General features: G+C 36.3%; 1 protein-coding gene across 1 annotated transcript in view; it reads right to left on the bottom strand.

The window, feature by feature from the left end:
• The window catches only part of MIB1 (MIB E3 ubiquitin protein ligase 1), an 84,452-nt gene that overhangs the window by 1,354 nt on the left and 62,376 nt on the right, over nucleotides 1-20,722 (bottom strand). The window contains exons 13-20 of the mRNA XM_036417899.2: nucleotides 15,627-15,759; nucleotides 12,515-12,601; nucleotides 11,138-11,299; nucleotides 8,808-8,989; nucleotides 7,957-8,149; nucleotides 3,903-3,981; nucleotides 2,635-2,748; nucleotides 1,647-1,747 (exon numbers count right to left, since the gene is read on the bottom strand). Coding sequence (XP_036273792.1) covers nucleotides 1,647-1,747; nucleotides 2,635-2,748; nucleotides 3,903-3,981; nucleotides 7,957-8,149; nucleotides 8,808-8,989; nucleotides 11,138-11,299; nucleotides 12,515-12,601; nucleotides 15,627-15,759 — 1,051 coding nt within the window. The remainder of the gene's footprint in view (nucleotides 1-1,646; nucleotides 1,748-2,634; nucleotides 2,749-3,902; nucleotides 3,982-7,956; nucleotides 8,150-8,807; nucleotides 8,990-11,137; nucleotides 11,300-12,514; nucleotides 12,602-15,626; nucleotides 15,760-20,722) is intronic.

The raw sequence follows: 20,722 nt of genomic DNA, 5'->3' as shown, positions 1-20,722 counted from the left end.
CTCACGGGGTCAAAGAGCCGCATGTGGCTCGTGAGCCACAGTTTGCCAACCCACGGGTCTTAAGAAATAACAGATCAGACAAAGCCAGTTTGGCTCAGTGGTAGAAGGGTCCCAGGTTCGATTCCGGCCAAGGGCATGTACATTGGTTGCGGGCACATCCCCGGTAGGGGGTGTGTAGGAGGCAGCTGGTCAATGTTTCTCTCTCATCAACATTTCTAGCTCTCTATCTCTCTCCCTTCCTCTCTGTAAAAAATCAATAAAATAAAAATGAAATAAAATAACAGCTCAATCCTTTGAATTAAATCAGATGTAATTATTGAGTCAAATAGTAAGGTTGGGGAGGAAAAAAACTTTCTTACCTATACTTACAAGTTTTAGCTATTCTTTTATTTTTGCTTTTATTAAATACTGAGTAGATATAAGAGCATTTCTGTTTGTATGTATCTATAATAATAAAAACATAATATGCAAATTGACCCAATGGCTGAACAGAACGACTGTCCTTCCAGACTACCTGCCGGAAGAAGCAGGGGCTGCAAGGGCAGAGACAGCCAGGGCTGCGAAGGCCTACTCTTGCACGAATTTCATGCATCAGAGCTCTAGTAAAATATAAAGAATATGACCATCATGCAGTTTAAAACATGAAACACTATCTTTTATTTTTAAGCCCTTCTACACATCTTCCCCAATCCTTTTCATCTACTCCTCAGATAACTATTCTGAGTTTTACCTTTATCTTTCCCTTGCTTCTCATTATGATGTGTGTGTGTGTGTGTGTGTGTGTGTATTTTGAAAGTATACCATCTATACATAAATGCGCACAACTCCTATGTGTACAGTTTTTGTTTTGTTTTTTTAATTATATTTTTATTGATTTCAGAAAGGAAAGAAGAGAGACAGAAACATCAACGATTAGAGAATCATTGATTGACTGCCTCCTACATGCCCACACATGGGACCAAGCCCACAACCCAGGAATGTGTCTTGACTGGGAATCGAACGGTGACTTCCTGGTTCATAAGTCAATGCTCAACCACTGAGACATGCCGGCCGGGCATAACTGAACAGTTTAATGCAAGTTCACAAACTCATAAAATGCATGTAACTGATAGTTAAAGCAAGAAGTGGAGTATCACTCCTCCAGAAACTTCTTTTATGCCTCCTCTCAGACATCCCAGACAAGAAAACCACTTCCCATAATTTTAAACACCATCTGAATGACTATCCAAGTTTGCATCCCCAAACATATTTTGTTTAGTTTTATTAGATAAATGACAAATTTCTAAATGACATTCCTGCCAGCATTGTTGAGTTATGGCTGCTACATATTCTGCCTAAAAACTCTGACAGTTTTTAACACTAAGTTTTTCCCACAGTCTCAGAGGTAGCAAAAGATACCTCATAGTGGTTTTAATTTTCATTTCTTAATTAATAACGTGGTTTAGCATTTTTTCATGTTTATGGTCATTTGTGTGTTTCCTATTTTGGAAACCTTTCAATCAGGTTTTACCTGCTGCAAATATTCAAATAGTACAAGTGATACATTAATATGAACCATGCCTATTATAGAAAACACTACTGGTTTTATAGAAAAATATGAAATGCCACTCTCAGGATCATTTTTACCATGCAGAAAGCCTTATTACCTGCTCCTTAATGTCCTGCAACTGCTGCTGCAACTTCTGCACATCTGCGTTGACATTCGTATTATCTTTGTCCTTTTGTAACACTGGGATATTTCCACTTGCTATAATAGAGATAAAAAATTTAATGTTATGACTGTTTTGACACAGTAATGATTTTTCATTTCTAAAATCATTACTGTTTTATTAAAAACACAAGATTATTATTAGAATCCTCTTTACATGTGGACAATAGATACAGTAGTGATATTCATGTTATACTCCCTCACTTATAATCTTCAAAAAGAAATAGGTTTATATATCAATTTCAGATTTTATTTAACACAGCTAACCCAGACTTTCGGGTTTTCCAAGGCTCTGCTTGCTTTCTTTGACAAGTTCACAAGTACATTTTATACTTACTTTCCCTGTTCCTGCACTGTATGAACCCAAGAAGACAAGCAATTATTTTAGACAATCCTAGCAGCAAGCTATCTTTCCTTTATTCCCAACTCTACTTATTGTTAGTGATCTGAGATGAGGAACTCCATGAAAGAAAGGCCATGATCAATGGCCTACTAAAAGGGGGGAAATTTTTTATTTCATTTTTCCTGCTCTCTGGATTCTTGGTCTTTAACTCTAGTTAATCTATTCCTGGAATTATATTCTGCTTTACTGGTGATAAAGACAAAAGTCCTGGGCAGAAGTAGTTACACTAATGTTTTCCTCATTGTACACAGACCAAAGAAATCAAAGATACCATCCAGCTTATAGTAATGCAAAGATGAAAAACATTTTTACATAGCCATACTATTGAAAAGGTTAAAGATAAATAATTTACTTTTCAATTTTTTCAGGTTTCTAGTAATGTAACAAGATCAAAGCCCTACCTGTTCCTCTGTAAATTTGAGTCATAGACCTTACGTTTTACAAGACCACAGTGTTCTATACATGAGAAGATATGTTCAGGGAAGTCCCAACAAGATGGATAATGGGTAAGAAATCCACTTACAGATATCATCAGTAGCATCTTCTGAACTTTTACCTCCACAACACATAATAAAAGGCACTCTTCGTTCAACCACTGCCCGACACTGCACACACTTTTTCATTAGATTAGCACAGTCTGGAAAATAACAACAGGACACTTCTTACAAAAAGAGAAAATGAATAAGAAAAGGGTTGCCTTTTTCTGCTCATTCTTATAAAACACATCCTGCAGGCCAAACCCAACCAGTAGACTATTTTTGTAAATAAAGGGGTTTTTTAAAAATATATTTTATTGATCAAAAATATTTATCATTTAACCTTTTGCAGAAAAAATTTGCTAACTTCTGCACTATGAAAACTTAAATAGCTTGAGCTCTTGTAAGCGGAATTATCTTTCTACATGCACTCTGACCACTGATCATAGGCATTATACCAGTCTTTGGTAAACAGAAACAATTACATGTAGCAAAATGCTACAGTAGAAAAACTTAATCCTTTCTTTAGTTAATGAACTGCATATCAGAATGAAAAAGGCTAAAACAAATCTAGGTTACTGAGATTTATTTACCATGCAATTTGTATATTATGTTAGATATATTAAAACTCAATACCTATTGAGTGAACTATTTTTTAAGAGGAGTTACCATGCTTTTACTTTGGGCCCATTTAACTAAGGTATAATTTATTAAATGTGTTTAAAATCCTTCATTGACAAATGTAAAAAGCAAAGGGGAGATAATATTAATACTGAAAAAGCGTATGAACTTGAAAAGAACAAAGGAGATATATAAAGGCAAAGGTTAAAACATCTCTTAAACTTTAATATTATCCTAATGAAGAAAAGATTTTTATAGGTTCTCTTGACAAAGAGGTTAAATTAAAAATGGCTAAGAAGGCCAGAAATTACAACCCCAAATATTGATGTGGGTATTGGGGAAATTATGCAAGAAAAGCAATATTAAGGTGAAGACAAATGAAGATGTGTTAATTTTATATGTGAGAAAGGGATAGACAAAATGTTTCAACATTCATTTTTAGAAATAAATTTCTATTGCATGTGCGAAGCGATCATTTTGTGCTAAAACAAATAAAATCAAAATTTGACGTAGTGGAACCCAGCATAGTCTTCTTTAAGGCTCAGGAGCAAGGAGGAAGATAGGTGGCATTTTGGTTGAAAGAAAGAAACAGAAGGTACTAGCAGCCCACCAACTTTGTTGTTCATAAGTTATCAAAAAATGTGTTTCATTTTCTATTTTTATAGGCTGAGGAAGTTTTGTATAAGCTACTTACTTTCACAAGCACACATGTGTCCACACGGTTGAAAAAGAACAGCTGCTTTCTTGTCTGAGCATACCACACATTCTTCAATCTACAAAAATGAATTAACACAGCAGAAGGGTGAGCATCTACAGATAAAACTCTAAGTTTCTTTTATATACAAATGTATTTCCTCTGTAAGGAAAAAACTCTCGGCATGCAAAATTTAATACATACTTCTCTGTCCTCTACTCTCTTGGTTTCTCATTGTCCCTGTTTAGCAGGTTCTATCTCCACTTTATTCTTCCCACCTTTCCTAAAGAATATAAAAAAAACTCAATTTCCTCTGAAGTTAGGAAGACCAGACTAGACTTCAATTTTCTTTTTTTTTCAAAAACTACTTTTGGGAGAAAAATTAAGAGAACAAATGACTAATATTAATTTCCAATACTAATAAAAATTTAGCCAGACTGCTAAAACCCAAGGGAATTTTTCTGTTTACCTACATCTGAGAAATGCTACCTAACACACCCAGGACTTGGTCAATTCTCCAACACTGGCTGGAGCCAAAAGTTTTGTGCTATTCTTCCTCCCTGATTTCTAAAGTCTTCCACAATCTATCCATAATGTCTCTCAATTTTACCTCCTCTTCATCAGTTAATCTGAGTTTTGAGTGTGTAACTATTTCTTAACTTTGGCTCTGGCTTCTTTTACCCTCACTCACCTTTTCTTCTCCATTATGACACACATTCAGTCTATCCACATCTTTTTCATTTAATATTACAACTCACCTATAACTTCACCTAAGCAACCAAACACTGCATGCATGCTCACTCTCTCTGGACTTACCAACTTACACCCTGTATGTGCAGAGAATTTATACAGTTGTAGTCACAGGGGAAAGCAGTAAGAAATTGTATTTATATTTCTGGATTCAAATTCCAGAGCCAGTACTAACAAATTGTCTAACATTGTTGAGCTGCTGCCTTTTAAAAATCTGAATGCTAAAGAACAATCCTTTACAGTGTAGTAAAGAGTAAATTAGGAGATAGGAAGAGGAGTCAGGTGACCCTTATTCAACTATATCTTGAGCCAGTGAGGGCATAACTAAACTATGATATAGCAATAGGGTAGAGTACAAAGAGTTTTGAGAACATTTAAGAAAACTTGGTAACTAATAAAAAATGAGGAATGAATGGTGTAGATATCTAGCACATTTGCTAAGTTTCTGACTTAACTACTGATTTCAAACAGTTGAAAGAAGCAAATTTCAGTCTTCTACAGCTCATCGTATTAACATGAGGATATTTTTTCCATCTCTAGGATTATATATCCAGGCTTCAGTCCTATTCAAGGTCTGATTACAGTGAAAGGAATAGTTCCCTTCAGTATAGCCATATAGCCCCAACTGAATAAAAACACTAAGGAGGAGGGGGGCGCAATGGTAAGATATGTAAAAAAACAAAACAAAACAAAAAAACACTAAGCAGTACACCTCCAGAATTGTGGGATAGGGAGCAAAAATAGGAAAACCTGGACATGGATGGCTAAGGAGCCCATAACCTGAGGTAAGTATACTAATTTTACTAACTCCCAAAAAAGATTTTCCTCTCTCATAAAGGAGACTGGCTAGGACTGGACTTTGGCTAAGATTCAAAGATGTCAGTCAGCCATCTATCTGGCTGGCTAGTAAACTAAAAAGAAAAGCAGAAACAATCTGGGTGAAAGAAGAAATAAAAATCCCAAATGTTAGCAACTGGAGACATAGACAAGTGTTAAGAGCAATGATGGCAGGGAGGTGAAGCTCTAATTAATCTAATCTTTGTATATAAGGAGCATTTTTTCCTATAATGTTTTAAGATCTACTGTGTTAAGTACTGATGAAAGATTAAAATGTGATAATGTAAAAAAAATAAATAAATAAAAATAAAAAAAGAGTAAATTAAATGTTATGTGTAACATGTTTAGTTCAATGTCTAATATAGAATCCAGGCCGAATTCATGAGAATTCTCTTCACCTCTCTCTGTATATAATGATGTGCTGCGTTTTTTTTAAATGGTTCCTAATGCAACTCTCTAGGTATCTGAATTATTTATCAAGACTTTAAAATAATCTAGTAAATTTATTTACCCAATCCCGTTAATTAAAAACAAGACAAAACAAAACAAAAAAATACTTTATAACCGTAACTTTTTTCCTCTTCTGGAATTTTTCCTCAGGTTATATTCCCAGGAATGGAATTAGTATATTAATGTTTATTATGAAGATTTTTGTATATAAAATGTGAGAATGGTCTCTCAAAAATGTGAAGCATTTATTCAATCTCAAGCAGTTAAGAGAGTAACCAGCCTGGTCAGTGTGGCTCAACAGTTGAGCGCTGACCTATGAACCAGGAGGTCAATTCCCAGTCAGAGCACATGCCCGGGTTACAGGCTCAATCTCCAGGAGGGGATATGCAAGAGGCAGCTGATTAATGATTCTCTCTCATCAATGATGCTTCTATCTCTCTCCCTTTCCCTTCCTCTCTGAAATAAATAAAATATATTTGGGGGGGGGGGGAAAGAGAGAGTGCCCATTTCCCACTTGCCTAGAAAGGAGTTTTTAAAAATTTATTTTCACTAATTTAATAAGAATGGTTAATAAATTCATACTTTTTTATTTTATTTATTTATTTATTTTTTGTTAATCCTCACCCAAGGATTTTCTTCCATTGATTTTTTTTTTTTTTTTAGAGACAGTGGAAGAGAGGGAAAGACAGAGAGAAATATCAATGTGAGAAAAACACAACAATTGGTTGCTTCCTGCACAATCCTGGCCATGCTTCCTGCACAACTGAGGTACATGCCCTTGACCGGAATCAAACTGGGACCCTTTGGCAATAACTTATAATTTTAAAATCTGTATTTCTTTAATTGCTAAAGAAACTAAGCTTATTTATTCTTCCTTCCTCCAATTACTAGTTTTACGATTTATCTTCCTTGAAGATGTGTATATCTTTTAACCACTTGGGGTCACTATTTCTTTATCTTCAAAGGCTCTGCAACCACTCTGGCAAATCTATTTGGTAGATGTGTTAGTTTTTGTACTTTTCTACAGGTTTGAGAATTTCATAGTTTAAAAACAAATTGAAAGATTACTAATTCTTATAATTTAGAACTGATCTAAAAAAAATGACAGCATATTCCTTCCACTCAGCCTCTCTGTTCTATCAATGCCCCCTTAGATGCTGTTTTTCATTTTGTCTGTATATTGTAACACAGTGGAAAGAACTTAAGAATCAAGAGAACTGCATTATCATCCAACTGTTTGTGTACTTCCCACAGCATCAGTTTTTCCAACTGTAAATACTACAGTTGAACTAGAAGACCACAGGCTATTCCACATCTGAGACTCTGCTTTTGACAAGCTGGGGCTCTGAACCCACGATACTGGTACATGTCTTAAAGCACCTACAACATCCTACATGGCAGAGCAGCTCACTAAGTCACAGTTTGCCAAGGGATTGTTAATTTTCAGCAGGAAATTATCATATACATCTATATCCTGGCTATAAAACAAGACAATAAAGGTTTGTTGGAATAGGGCTTAATATAACATAAAGTCTCAAGCACAAAAGCAGAATACACAGACCAATCTAAAAACAAGAGAATGGCTTGGGTTTTTATTCTTTTAGATTCTTTCCCAAACTATTACTTTGTAAGCAGCTAACTAAAGTTATCAGTGCCAAGTAGAATACTCCACATTTATATATTAATCAAATTTGACAGATAATGCATATAAAATACCAACACAGTGCCATGTACTCAGAAAGGGGGCAATTTATAAGTAACTACAAAACAAAATGGATTCAAATAAATCTTTAGGTTATAAGGTGCTCTGAAAGCAAAATAGATAATTTTTAATGACTATAGTTTACATATAAAGAGGGAATCTCATAAATGGTCTCAATAAATATATAAATCATACATTCCTATATTTAAAACAGAACATAATTAAATAGACACAAGGCATCTTATAACTTTATCATTAATTGTAGTTTCAAAGATCTTCATAAAATTATAAAATACCATATTAAAAACATATTACCTTTGTCCTAGACTGAACTTGTTCTTTACAGATGAGGCATTTCTTGACTCGTGGAGAACATAAAGAACAGGTAGCAACATGTCCACATGGGCCAAAAAGAGTATCTCTCTTCATATCTGAGCACACCATACACTCCTCTAAGGTTTCAGAATCATTACTAATCATTGAAGGACTTCGAGAACCCACTTGACCACTAATAAAAGAACATATTTCAAATCAAGTGTATCAGAATATTTATATTACAAATTCAATAGTTAAAATGTTTTTAAAAACAACTGAGCATATATAAATAGCTTCAGTTGTTAAAAAATTAAGCATCTGTGTATGAAACACTGTATACTATATATTCTATTTATATACATCTCTGCATCTTCACCTATTTGTAGTACTATTTGAAATACCAAGTGAACAAGTTCTTACACACTGGAAAAGGGTGGATCCAAATCTTCTAACAAAGAAATAAAAAATACCAGTTAAAATTTTGGATAAGCAGAGTTTTACTCAGAACTTGTTTTGCTTATGTAGAACCAGCTGAGAAAGGTATAGGAATAAAAAAATAAATAAAATTAAAAAATAATAATTTAAAAAAAAACCTAGAGTCCATGTTAGTTATCCTAATTAAAGACAGGAAGAAATAAAGCATCTATAAAGTTCACAACTGACAAGGGCACTTGGAAAATATGTCACTACATAATTTTCTTATCCAATGTCACCCAATAAATTTAATAAAAAAATAAAGGAAAAAAGAAGAGGAAGAGCAAAGACAAAGGCATTTTCAAGTAGTCTGTTATGAAACTACATGATACCTTATGTATAAAATATCAAGTTTTATGATAATTTATAATACAAACCTGACTTTTTCTTTATGACATTTTGCCAGTGCTTTGCAGAGGCTTGGATCGGGACACAGATCAAGTGGTGACTGACCCTTCTTATTTCGAATGCTAAGGTCAGCACCATTAGCAGCCAAGAAGCAGGCAATAGATGCTGCACTCTTCTTCTCTGCCCCCTGGGTACCAAGTCCCATTATTAACTGAAATCAAATGAAAAAAGAGTAATTACTTTCCCTTTAGGAATCTGTTATCAATTCCTACCACCAAATATAGGGTGGACAAAAGTAGGTTTACACTTATGAATATGTGAAACACTGCTAATTCTTGCATTATTATTTATTACATTATTTCCCTTAAAAACTACTGTAAACCTGCTTATACATCACATATACAATGTGTATATAGAATATGTACCTACATACTCATACATGTACGCACATGTGTACGTGCTAATATGTATGAATGTGTGTGTTACATATAAAAATGCATGTCTGGTAAGAATTTAAAGGCCATATAAATATGGTGGACATTGCAGCTCTAATATCCATTCCCCCTTCCCCTGTAGCCCCACTTTTCTCAGGCATATAGTTTGAGGACTGGTATACACTCCACTTTAAAGGTGGACCATGATGGATCAAACCAGTTAGATATCAACCTGTCTGTGTGATTAGTTCAGGGATGACACATAACCCAAGTCAGGTCATCTAACTATTGACTCAAACATCTTACCTGAAAACAGTCATAATAATTGTTAACATTTACCAGGTGTCTACAATGAACCAAGAATTATTTTAAGGACTTTCCATAAATTAACTAATTTAATCTTCATAACCTTATAGAGATAGTAATCCCTTCCCCTCATTTTAAAATGAGAAAAATGATGCACACAGGAGTTAAAGCAGCAATTCTCAAACACTTAGGTCACAGAACCCTTTACAATCCTTTTTTTTAAATATATATATATATTTTATTGATTTTTTACAGAGAGGAAGGGAAAATGATAGTTAGAAACATCAATGAGAGAGAAACATCGACCAGCTGCCTCCTGCACACCCCCTACTGGGGATGTGCCTGCAACCAATGTACATGCCCTTGACCAGAATCAAACCTGGGACCTTTCAGTCCACAGATCGATGCTCTATCCACTGAGCAAAACTGGTTTTGGCCCCTTTACATTCTTAAAAATGATTCTCAAATTCAGATGGAAAGGTGAAGGACTTAGAATAGACAAATAACTTTGAAAGACTTATACTATCTTATTTCAACATCCTATAAAAATTAATATGCTAAGTGTCTGGTTTATTCAACCAATCAAAGTGTAATATGCTAATGATATACTAAGGCCACTCAACCGCTCACTATGACCACCAGGGGGCAGACAGTCGACTGGTAAAACAGTCGCTATTGATGTGCACGGACCACCAAGGGACAGACACTCCAACTGGTAGGTTAGGTTGCTGCTGGACCCCAGCAGATGGGACTGAGCAAGATGGGCTGGACATGCCCTGGAGCCCTCCTGTGGTTCCTCTCCGGCTGGCCAACCTCCTGTGTCTCTCCCTGGCCTCAATCGTGCACCAGTGGGGTCCTCTGCCTGGCCTGCACCCTCTTACAATCCAGGACCCTTGGGGGATGACAGAGAGCCAGTTTCAGCCCAATCCCACAGGCCAGGCCGAGGAACCCTGCACCAGGCCTCTAGTTTATTATAAAACTACAATAATCAGCTCAGCTGGCATGGCTCAGTGGTTGAGTATGAACCAGGAGGTCACAGGTTTGATTCCCCGTGTCAACACATACTTGGGGTTGCGGGCTCAATCCCAGTAGGAGGCAGCCAATCCATGGTTCTCTCATCATGGATTTTCTATCTCTTTCCCTCTCCCTTCCACTCTGAAATCAATAAAAATATATTTGAAAAAACAAAAACAACAATTAAGACAGTGGGTTGGCATCACATAGCTAAAGACAATAGTTCTAAACATACTAGAATATCGGATCCAGAAAGACTTCATATACATGGTTAAAACTGATTTTGGATAAAGATACACAGGTGATTCAATACAAAAAGACAGTCTTCTCAACAAACAGCGCTGGAATAACTGGATATCCACAAGCCAGGAGAATCCATGTGCATATCACTTATCTGATTTATAAAATTTGCATTCAGATCATATAATAACTCTCAAAACTCAATAGTAAGAAAACAGCTCAACAAAATAATGAACAAATGGTATGAATAAACATTCATCAAACATGTGGGTGACAAAAAAAAACCAAAGAAAAGATGTTTGATATCAGTAGTCATTGGGGAAATGACTTTCAGTGGTACTGAATTAAAGATTATCTTTACTCACTGTGTTTTTGGATGGCTCCCAGGCAGCATCAACCTTCCCCACATCTTGCATATCCTGGAGCTGACGTAGCTGAGACAAGGTGTGATGCCTCAGAGCTTCATGCAAAGGAGTGTCCCCATCCTTATCCTGAATATCTAATTTGGCACCTGCTCGGACCAAAAGCTAAAAGAGAAAGTCATCTCATTTTGCTAAAGTATTCCCACCCACAAGAAATTACAATACAGTTAACGTAAGAATGAGAGAGCCCACCTGGAGGGGCTGCCACTAATAATTCTTATGCATTTGCTTGCTACTACTCATAACCCTGAGGCTCCTTACAAATAGTGAAAATTATGGGTATTGAATTAAAGAAAACAAAAAAGCTCTATACACTGAGCCAAACCGACTAGGGCTTGGCAAATTGTTTTTATTTGATTTTTACTTTGTTCTTTTTTTAAGATCACATACAATTCAATTCCAGAGCAGTGTTTCTCAAATTCGAACATGTATCAGAAAGACCTGTAAGGCTTATTAAATCAGATTCCTGCCAGTTCCCATCCCTGGAAGTTCTGATTTAGTTGGTATGAGGTGGGGGTTCAAAAATTTGCTTTTCTACTAAGGTCACAGGTAATAATGCTGATGCTGATGGTTCAGCCTCCACACTAAAAATCTCTGCTCTGCCCTGACCGGTTTGGCTCAGTGGATAGAGCCTCAGCCTGCGGACTGAAGGGTCCCGGGTTCGATTCCGGTCAAGGACATGTACCTTGGTTGCGGGCACATCCCAAGTAGGGGGTGTGCAGGAGGCAGCTGATTGATGTTTCTCTCACATCAATGTTTCTAACTCTTCTATCCCTCTCCCTTCCTCTCTCTAAAAAAATCAATTATAGATAGATAGATAGATAGATAGATAGATAGATAGATAGATAGAGGTATATATACAAGAATCACTGGTCTACCAAAAAATATTTTTTAAAGATAACCTTTCAAATATTTTGTCTACAATAACCAGGTTAATAAAATAAAAACATTTTATTTGGAATCAATGCAGCAAATATCCAGCCAAAGTTTTAAATTATAATTCAGTCTCAATTATATAAATTAAGTGAGAATGTACTTTTTAAAAACTAATTTATATGCTACTTGGAAATTCTTTAATTTAATATTCTGATAATTCACAAATCTGGCAACAAAATTATAAAAACTTTAAATATCAGAGTTTTAAGATATTCCCTACTATAAATTAAACTGCTATAAAATAGTCTAAAATCATAATTTTTACATATAACTCTGTCTTCTGAGAAATCTAACAATGTGTTACTTAAATTTCCAAAACATTCTAGAAATCCGTCTGGTTAAACTACAACTGCAAACTAAGATTCATGTTAGTAAAAACTTTACCCTAACAATCTGGGTGTGCTGTCGTTCAACAGCAAGATGGAGGGCCGTTTGTTGGTTCACATTCTGGATATCCAGGTTTGCATTACCCTGAAAAACAACAACAAAGTTTTTATAGTTAAAATCTAACAACTGGGACTGAAAAACAGTGGGAAAATATCGTTGTGTGAAGATTAACAGAAAAAAAAAAGTAACATGCAAAACTGCCTCGCAACAATGTCTGGCATAATAAAAAATAGGAAATTAAGAAAAGGTTCAAAAAATTAAACTTTATCATCCTGTTTGTATTAGAACCATTCATGCTCTCTGATTACAACTCTGATACCCAACTGTGCCCTTGCTTGAAGCATCAAGTACAGCTAAAACTCCAGTAATGCTATGTCATTTTCTAGAAGATGGAATTTCTGGTTTGTTTTTATTATTTACTAGAGGCCCAGCGCACAAATTAGTGCACGGGTGGGTTCCTTAGCCTGGCCATCGATTTGGGCAGATCAGGAAGGCTGGCCTGCTGGGGGGAGGGACCGCAGGAGGTTGGCCTCAGCAGCAAGTAACCAATGGCTGATTTTGTGAGGAATCGGGCTCCTTCCTCCCTCCTGTCTAGGTCCAGGGTGCAAGTGAAAAAGATTTGGGGCTGTCAGGGCCCCAGAAGCAAGGTCTGGGTCAGTGCGTGTCATAGATACTGGCCAGTCGTCTGGTCGTTCCAGACATTAGATCATAAAGGACACTTAGGCTTTTATATATTTAGATGTTTTTTGAATGAAATCCTGAGGTACCTAATCTCAGCAGTTTTCTTATGACTAACTGATCTAATAAAAATAAAAAAAAAGTAATATGCAAATTGACCATCACTCCAAGACATAAGATGGCTGCCCCCACATCCAAGATGGTGGATACAAGATGACCGCCATAAGATGACCAGCAGGGGAGGACAGTTGGGAGGGACCAGGCCTGCAGGGGAGGGCAGTTAGGGGCAAACAGACTGGTAGGGGAGCAGATAGGCATCAATCAGGCTGGCAAGGGAGTGGTATGGGGTGATCAGGCTGGCAGGCAGAAGCAGTTAGGGTCAATCAGGAAGGCAGGCAGGTGAGCAGTTGGGAGCTGGCAGTCCTGGATTGTGAGAGGGATGTCTGACCCTAAACAGGCAGTCACTCCCTAAAGGGGTCCCAGATTGGAGAGGGTACAGGCTGGGCTGAGGGACACCCCTCCCCCTGTGCACAAATTTCGTGCACTGGGCCTCTAGTTCTTATATAATGCAGAAAGTGAGGAATTTCCTTTTCAAATTTCCTGAACTTTTCCATCATTTAGATTTTCCAAAGTAGTAAGTATGCACTGTATGGATGTACCATAATTTGTTTATCCTGGCACCAGCTGATGAACATCTGGCTTGCTTCCACTTTGAAACTATTATAAATAAAGCTGCTACAAATATTTGTGTGGAAATGTGTCCTTAGTTCTCTTGGATATATATCCTGAAGTGAAATTGCTAGTTGTATAGTAAAATATGTTTAATCTTATAAGAAACTGCCAAACTGTTTTTTTAAAATGGTAGTTTGAAAATCACCACCAATGTTTGTGTATTCTAATTGTTCCAACTCCTAATCAACACTTGGCTTTTCTGGCCTTTTTAATTTTATTCATTGTAGTTGGTAATTAGTAGTATCTCAATGTAATTATAATTTATTTCCCTAATGACCAATAGTAATTTAAGCAATGTCACAGGATATATGACAAATATGCAAAGAATAATTGTATTTCCATAAACTAACAATATACAAAATTGAAGTTTTAAAACAATGTAATTTACGCCAGCCAGTGTGGGTCAGTGGTTGAGCACTGACCCATGAGCCAGGAGGTCACAGTTCAATTCCCGGTCAGGGCACATGCCTAGGTTTCAGGCTCAATCCCCAGTTTGGAATGTATAGGAGGCAGCCAATCAATGATTCTCTCTCATCATTAATGTTTCTATTCCTCTCACTTCCTTTTTCCGAAATTAAAAAAAAAAAAAATACAATTTACAATAGCATCAAAACTTAAAGATAAAACTAATATGTATGAGAGCAATCAAACTCTCAGAAAGACTATTTAAGAGAAATTAATAATCTGATTCTAAAATACATATGGACATTCAAAAGATCCAGAATATTAAAGCAATTCTGAGAAAGAACAAAGTCAGAGGACTTACTCTAACTGATGTTAAGTCTTACTATAAAGCAACAATAACAAAGACAGTGTGTTATTGGCTTAAGGTCTGCCATTTGGATTACGATAAAAAAGAACATTATAATTAACAATACTTTTTAAAGAATTAATTTTAAAAATAAAGGCTTAAAATGGCAGGGGAAAGGTAGTTTAACTTTTGAACTATTTCTTTATCTAAACTTGTGTAGTTTATCTAAACTTGTCTAGTTTATGGAGAATCTACCTTATAATCTAGGGTTTAATTGCACATAATGTATTATCTCCTAAATTTTTCTACTTGACTCCTTGAAGTCAGGGATCACAGACAATTTTTTAATAACTTCAGTGCTTCTATATGGCATATACTTGATTGAAGCATTTGTAATATTTTGCTAAATATACTAAAATAAATTATAAACTATAATAAATAGGTCCCCATAAAAATCAGTCATAAAAAGTTGTCTTATTTTGGAAATGAATGAATGACTAAAGTGAGTGTCTGCTGCTAACCAGCCACACATTCCACAGGTCCAGCAGCAATCATGAATTGAATCCCCAGATCCTGGCTTCAGCCTGGTGTCACCTGATGGCAACTGGCCAAATCAGCTTAGATATCAATATGACGGTTCTTGGTCCTGAGGCTAAATGACACTTCCAGAACAGCGGCAGTGGTTCTGGAAAATCCCTTGTGGTTTTGCTCATTTCATTGGATCAAACCAGGAAGACTGTGCAGAGGGAACACTGGGGACTGAGGGACACACAAACATACCCTTGCCTCCCTTTAGTAATCAGTGTTAGCAGACTAATGTGTACTATTTCTGAATATGCATCATCATGGGATTTTACTGTAGCATACTAATAGGTAGCTGATAAACTAATAAATAAATGAATGGCAATGGTCTAAAACTGTTAAAAATTATTAAATTGCTTTTCTTACCTGATGTACCAACAATTCAGCCACTTCCACATGATTATTAAGAGCAGCCAGATGCAAGGCAGTATACCCATCATCTTTCTTCTCATCCACAATCCATGGTCTTGGTAATTTAGATAGTAAAACACGCATTGCACTGAAAGTCAAAATTATGCTATTTTTATATTTGTATAATCTGATATTTAATTAGTTGTTTTTGAAAAAAATATTTTAAAAATCTTTGAAGTCAAATGAACATATTTCTCTTTAAAGAATATTATGCACAAAGACAAAAAATTTCAATTTTTCTAAAACTCAAATGTACAGCATTTTAATATTTTAAGAAGTAAACAAACTGTTACTAACTAGAGAACAGAATCAAAATAGAATGGGAGTGCTACATAGAAGAACCATGAGAGTCTAAAAATACCAAAGGGTTAAAAAATATACCCTAATAAGGATAATAATTTTGATTTGTGGAATCTCTTAGGTTCAATCTGAATAGTATATATTAGTGGAAGAGTTAATAAAAAACAACCAAGTAACAAAAATATCAGTGCAGAAAAAATAGTAATAATAATTGAAACAAATTTTATGTAGCTTAAAGATTAACATGAACTCTGCAGAAAAAGTTAAAAATCTGTCATTTATCAATAGTGCTAAAACCAGCTGATGTCAAAACACATAAAATGGGTCCTTATAATCTAATATTTGAAATTTAAGAATCAGAAACAAAATATTTCCAAAATGAAAAAGGCAGTTATCCTTAAGAGCACCAAAGATCTATATGTATAAAAGGCTAATATGCAGTGTCCCCTCAGAAGTTGATGGGAAGAGGAGTTCGATCACTCACTATGACATGAGCTGACCACTAGGGGGTGGCACGGAACAAAGGAAGGCCCAGCTGGCAACCAGCAGCTGGGGAAGGAAGGCTTTAGCCAGCAGCCAGAAGGAAGGCTCCAGTCAGCAGCCAGAAAGCCCCAATCAGCCCTGATCACCGGCCAGGCCTAGGGACCTACCCATGCAAGAAATTCATGCACCAGGCATCTAGTTAACCATAAAAGAGCCAGAAACTACTAATTATCAAGAAATGATGCTTCTTAGAGAAAAATCAACTCATCTCCCCAAAAGAAAAGTAAAATTAGAAGCAACTTTTCTTGCCACATACATCAGTAACTTTTCTTAACAGGAATGTTTATGTGGAAAATTCATAATATAATTTGAGGGGAAAATCTCCCTTAACATATTTATCCAGTAATTGTTCTTTATATTGCTTTTTTTTCCTCCAATTTTACATTTTATTTTTAATTGAATTTATTAGGGTGACTGGTTCACAACACCATACAGTTTCAATTTTACAACTAAATAAAACATCATCTGAACACTGCATGGTGCACCAATATTGTCTGGTTTTGTCCCCATTTTCCCCTCCTTTGTCCACCTCCACCCAGCCCAGACCCCACTTTTCCTATGGCTATCGCCATACTGTTGTCTGAGTCTATGTGCTACAAATGTATGCTTTTTTGCTTAATCCCTTCATCTTCTTTCATCAGTCCCTGTCAGTCTGTTCTCTGTATCCATGCGTCTGTCCTCACTTTGGTTTTTAGTTTATTTTGTTCATTAGATTCTACATATAAGTGATATTTGTCTTTCTCTGAGAAGCTTATTTCACTTAACATAATGATCTCCAAGTTCATCCATGCTGTCACAAAAGGTAAGATTTCAAGGTTTGGTGTGATTTTTTTACGGCCAGTAATATTCCACTGTATATAAATGTACCACTCATCTTTATTTTTTTAATATATTTTATTGATTTTTTACAGAGAGGAAGGGAGAAGGAATAGAGACCTAGAAACATCGATGAGAGAGAATCATCGACCAGCTGCCTCTTGCACACCCCCTACTGGGGATGTGCCCGCAACCAAGGTACATGCCCTTGACCGGAATCGAACCTGGGACCTTTCAGTCCACAGGCCAATGCTCTATCCACTAAGCCAAACTGGTTTTGGCCCACTCATCTTTTTTATCCACTCATCTACTAATGGACACTTGGGCTGTTTCAGATCTTGGCTATTTGGAAAAAAATTTCCCTTAACATATGTATCTACTAATTATTCTTTTTTAATACTATAACCTAAGATAAATGCTCCACAGACTTAAAAAAAAAAAAAAAAAAAGGCAGTAAACATAGAAAATAAAAGCTTTTAAAATTGTTCCAATAGGGTATAAAAGGTAAAGTATAGTAAGATATATATTACCTAAGGTGATATCCTATATAATAAAAGCCTAATATGCTAAGTGTTCTGTCAGCCATTCAACTAATCAAAGCGTAATATGCTAATGATATGTTAAGGCCGCTCAACCACTCACTAAGACGTGCACTGACCACCAGCGGGCAGACAGTCGACCAGTCGACCAGTAGCTATGACATGCACTGACCACTAGGAGGCAGATGCTATGACCGGTAGGTTAGCTTGCTGCTGGGGTCCAGCTGATTGGGACTGAGAGAGATGGGCCAGACACGCCCTGGAGCCCTCCCGCGGTCCCTCCCAGGCCCCAATCATGCACCGGTAGGGTCCCTCCACCTGGCCTGGACCCTCTCACAATCTGGGACCCGTTGGGGGATGTCAGAGAGCTGGTTTCAACCTGATCCCACAGGCCAGGCTGAGGTACCCCACTTGTGCACGAACTCGTGCACAGGGCCTCTAATGTGTGAGATAAAAATTTGAAACAGAGAAATGTCAGAAACGTAGAGTAATAGTCTGAAGGTGCAGAATATGTGTAAATGAAACTAAGTCTCTAAAATAATGAGACTAAGGCCTAATATGAGCCAGAACATGTTTCCTTAATGGCAGTGGTTTATGAATCCTACATAGCAAGTCCAAGAATTCTAAGAACAGGTTTTGGAGGATCCAAGAACCTCAAAAATTATACCCAAATTTGAAAATTTACAGCTTTTCTCAGGTTTTAAGCAGGTTTATGACCCAAAGTATAATGAGACTCACAGCTTAAAGACACCCTTCAGTATCTGTACTGAAGTTACAATCTCTGTGTAGGGGTGTCGAACTCAATCAGAGAAGGGGCCAAAATCTAAAATCCAGCCTAAATCGCGGGCCGAATGGTTTACTGAACAGTCATAAACTGTCATTGTGATGGAAACGCAGCGGAGTGCAGTGATGACAGCGCGGTGCGGGCCACATTGCAAGGCCTGGCGGGACGGATTTGGCCCGCGGGCCTTGTGTTTGACTCATGTGGCTTAAAGACACCCTTCAGTATCTGTACTGAAGTTACAATCTCTGTGTAGGCGTGACAGACCTCTTTGGAAATCTATGGACTCACCTGCCCTGAGAAATTCCCATAAAAATCTTAACCTATAGTTTTGAGTCTACAAACCCCTAAATCACATTCATGAACCTCATAAAAGCTAAGGTTTCCTACTTGAGTTTGCTTTCAATAATTTAAAGAATTCTAATCTTCCTCATTCAGTGGATTCAAACAAGATACTAGATATTCTGGAGACTTTGATTCAGATTCTTAATGGGGGAAAATATTAGTATAACATCATACTAATGAATGTTCAGATTTGGATAATCATGATACTAATGCCATATATTGTCTGCTACTTTACGCATTTGGCTATGTGAGAAACAGAATTTATAGGGGTTTTATGATTCTTGGACAATTTTAAAGATGCAAGTATTAAATCATGTGAAAAAAAGCTTTATTAAAAATGAAATGTATTAAAAATAGATATGTTACTTGGTGGGGGGGACAAAAAGATGAAGAGAAATAAAAGCAGAAGAAAGTTCATCTTCATTATAAGCTTTGTGGTAATATTTACTTAAATATGTATGTATATTAATCTGATAAAAAAAAATTTAAGTTAAAACACTAAGATAATATTTAGGCTTACTACCTTAAAAATTTTAATTCGCAACTTTACCGTGATAGGCAAGATATATAAATGCCATACACACACACACACACACACCCCATATTTTCTGGCGTATAAGACGACTTTTGAAACGAAAAAAAGTCAACTGAAAATCGGGGGCAAAAGACCAAAATTGCACAAAAATTACCTGCAGATCTTGACGGCAAAGAAAGTCTTTTCTTTGAAGTGGGGGGTAGTCTTATACAGCGAATATAGGCCTAAACCTATGTTTTAACTGTAAGATTAGGGGGTTGTCCTATACGCCGGAAAATACGGGGTGTGTGTGTGTGTGTGTATACACACACACACACACACACTTCTGAAACTACTAGTAGAATGGGAGATAGTGGGAAACATGCTTCCATAAGAACAAACTTCTCAGGAATATAGAGCATGTTTAATAATAGCTCAAAGGAAGAAAAACAAAAAAAGGAGTGACTTCTCTTCTGAACATAAGGTGTTCACTTCAGCTCCTTAGTTATTTAAGAGGAGACTGGTGTTATGCTGCAAGCACTGAGGCCCATAGAGTTGCTGGGATTGGAGTGGTACCGATTCAATAAATGAATTAATTTTATTAAGCTAATAGACTTGCACTTGTGGAGCATAGTATATGAGATATTGAAATATTTTCCTTAATGCTCAAGCACTCTTTTATATTTCTCAATCTGGTTGTTTTCCAAGAAGTTAAGGACATGGATGGTTTAAAGATAACATCTTACTACCAGTTAAGCAGGCATTTGTGAATACTGCCAAAGAAGCATTAAGTTCCGGAACAACTAATAGTGGAGCCTAGCATAATCCTTGGCACATGGTAATACTCAAACGTTTGCTGAATGATGAACAAATGAGTTCTGAGAAGCAGAGGGGACAGCAGCTGTCTGCAGTGGTATGTGATAGTCAAATGGCTCTGGGTCCATTTTTAGGGCCTGCCATGCTTTGCAATCTATCTTCAGAGATAGGCAACATTTTTCCAAACAGACCAAAATTAAACTGTGAAGGCCTTACATATTAGTATTACTTAATATAAAAAGAGTTAGAATAGCACTATAGCACAAATTAGGTGTTCAATAAATGCTAAGTTATTGTTGCTAATAAATAATCCCTCAAATAATAGTTAAAGCATGTTAGTCCAGAATCCATAAAGGAACTTATTGAGAAAGCTGATAAATACCAAGAAGTTCTTTTG

This window comes from Pipistrellus kuhlii, unplaced genomic scaffold (assembly GCF_014108245.1).
Source record: "Pipistrellus kuhlii isolate mPipKuh1 unplaced genomic scaffold, mPipKuh1.p scaffold_m20_p_6, whole genome shotgun sequence".
NCBI classification, from domain to species: Eukaryota; Metazoa; Chordata; class Mammalia; order Chiroptera; family Vespertilionidae; genus Pipistrellus; species Pipistrellus kuhlii.
This window is presented reverse-complemented; position numbering and strand designations above follow the sequence as displayed.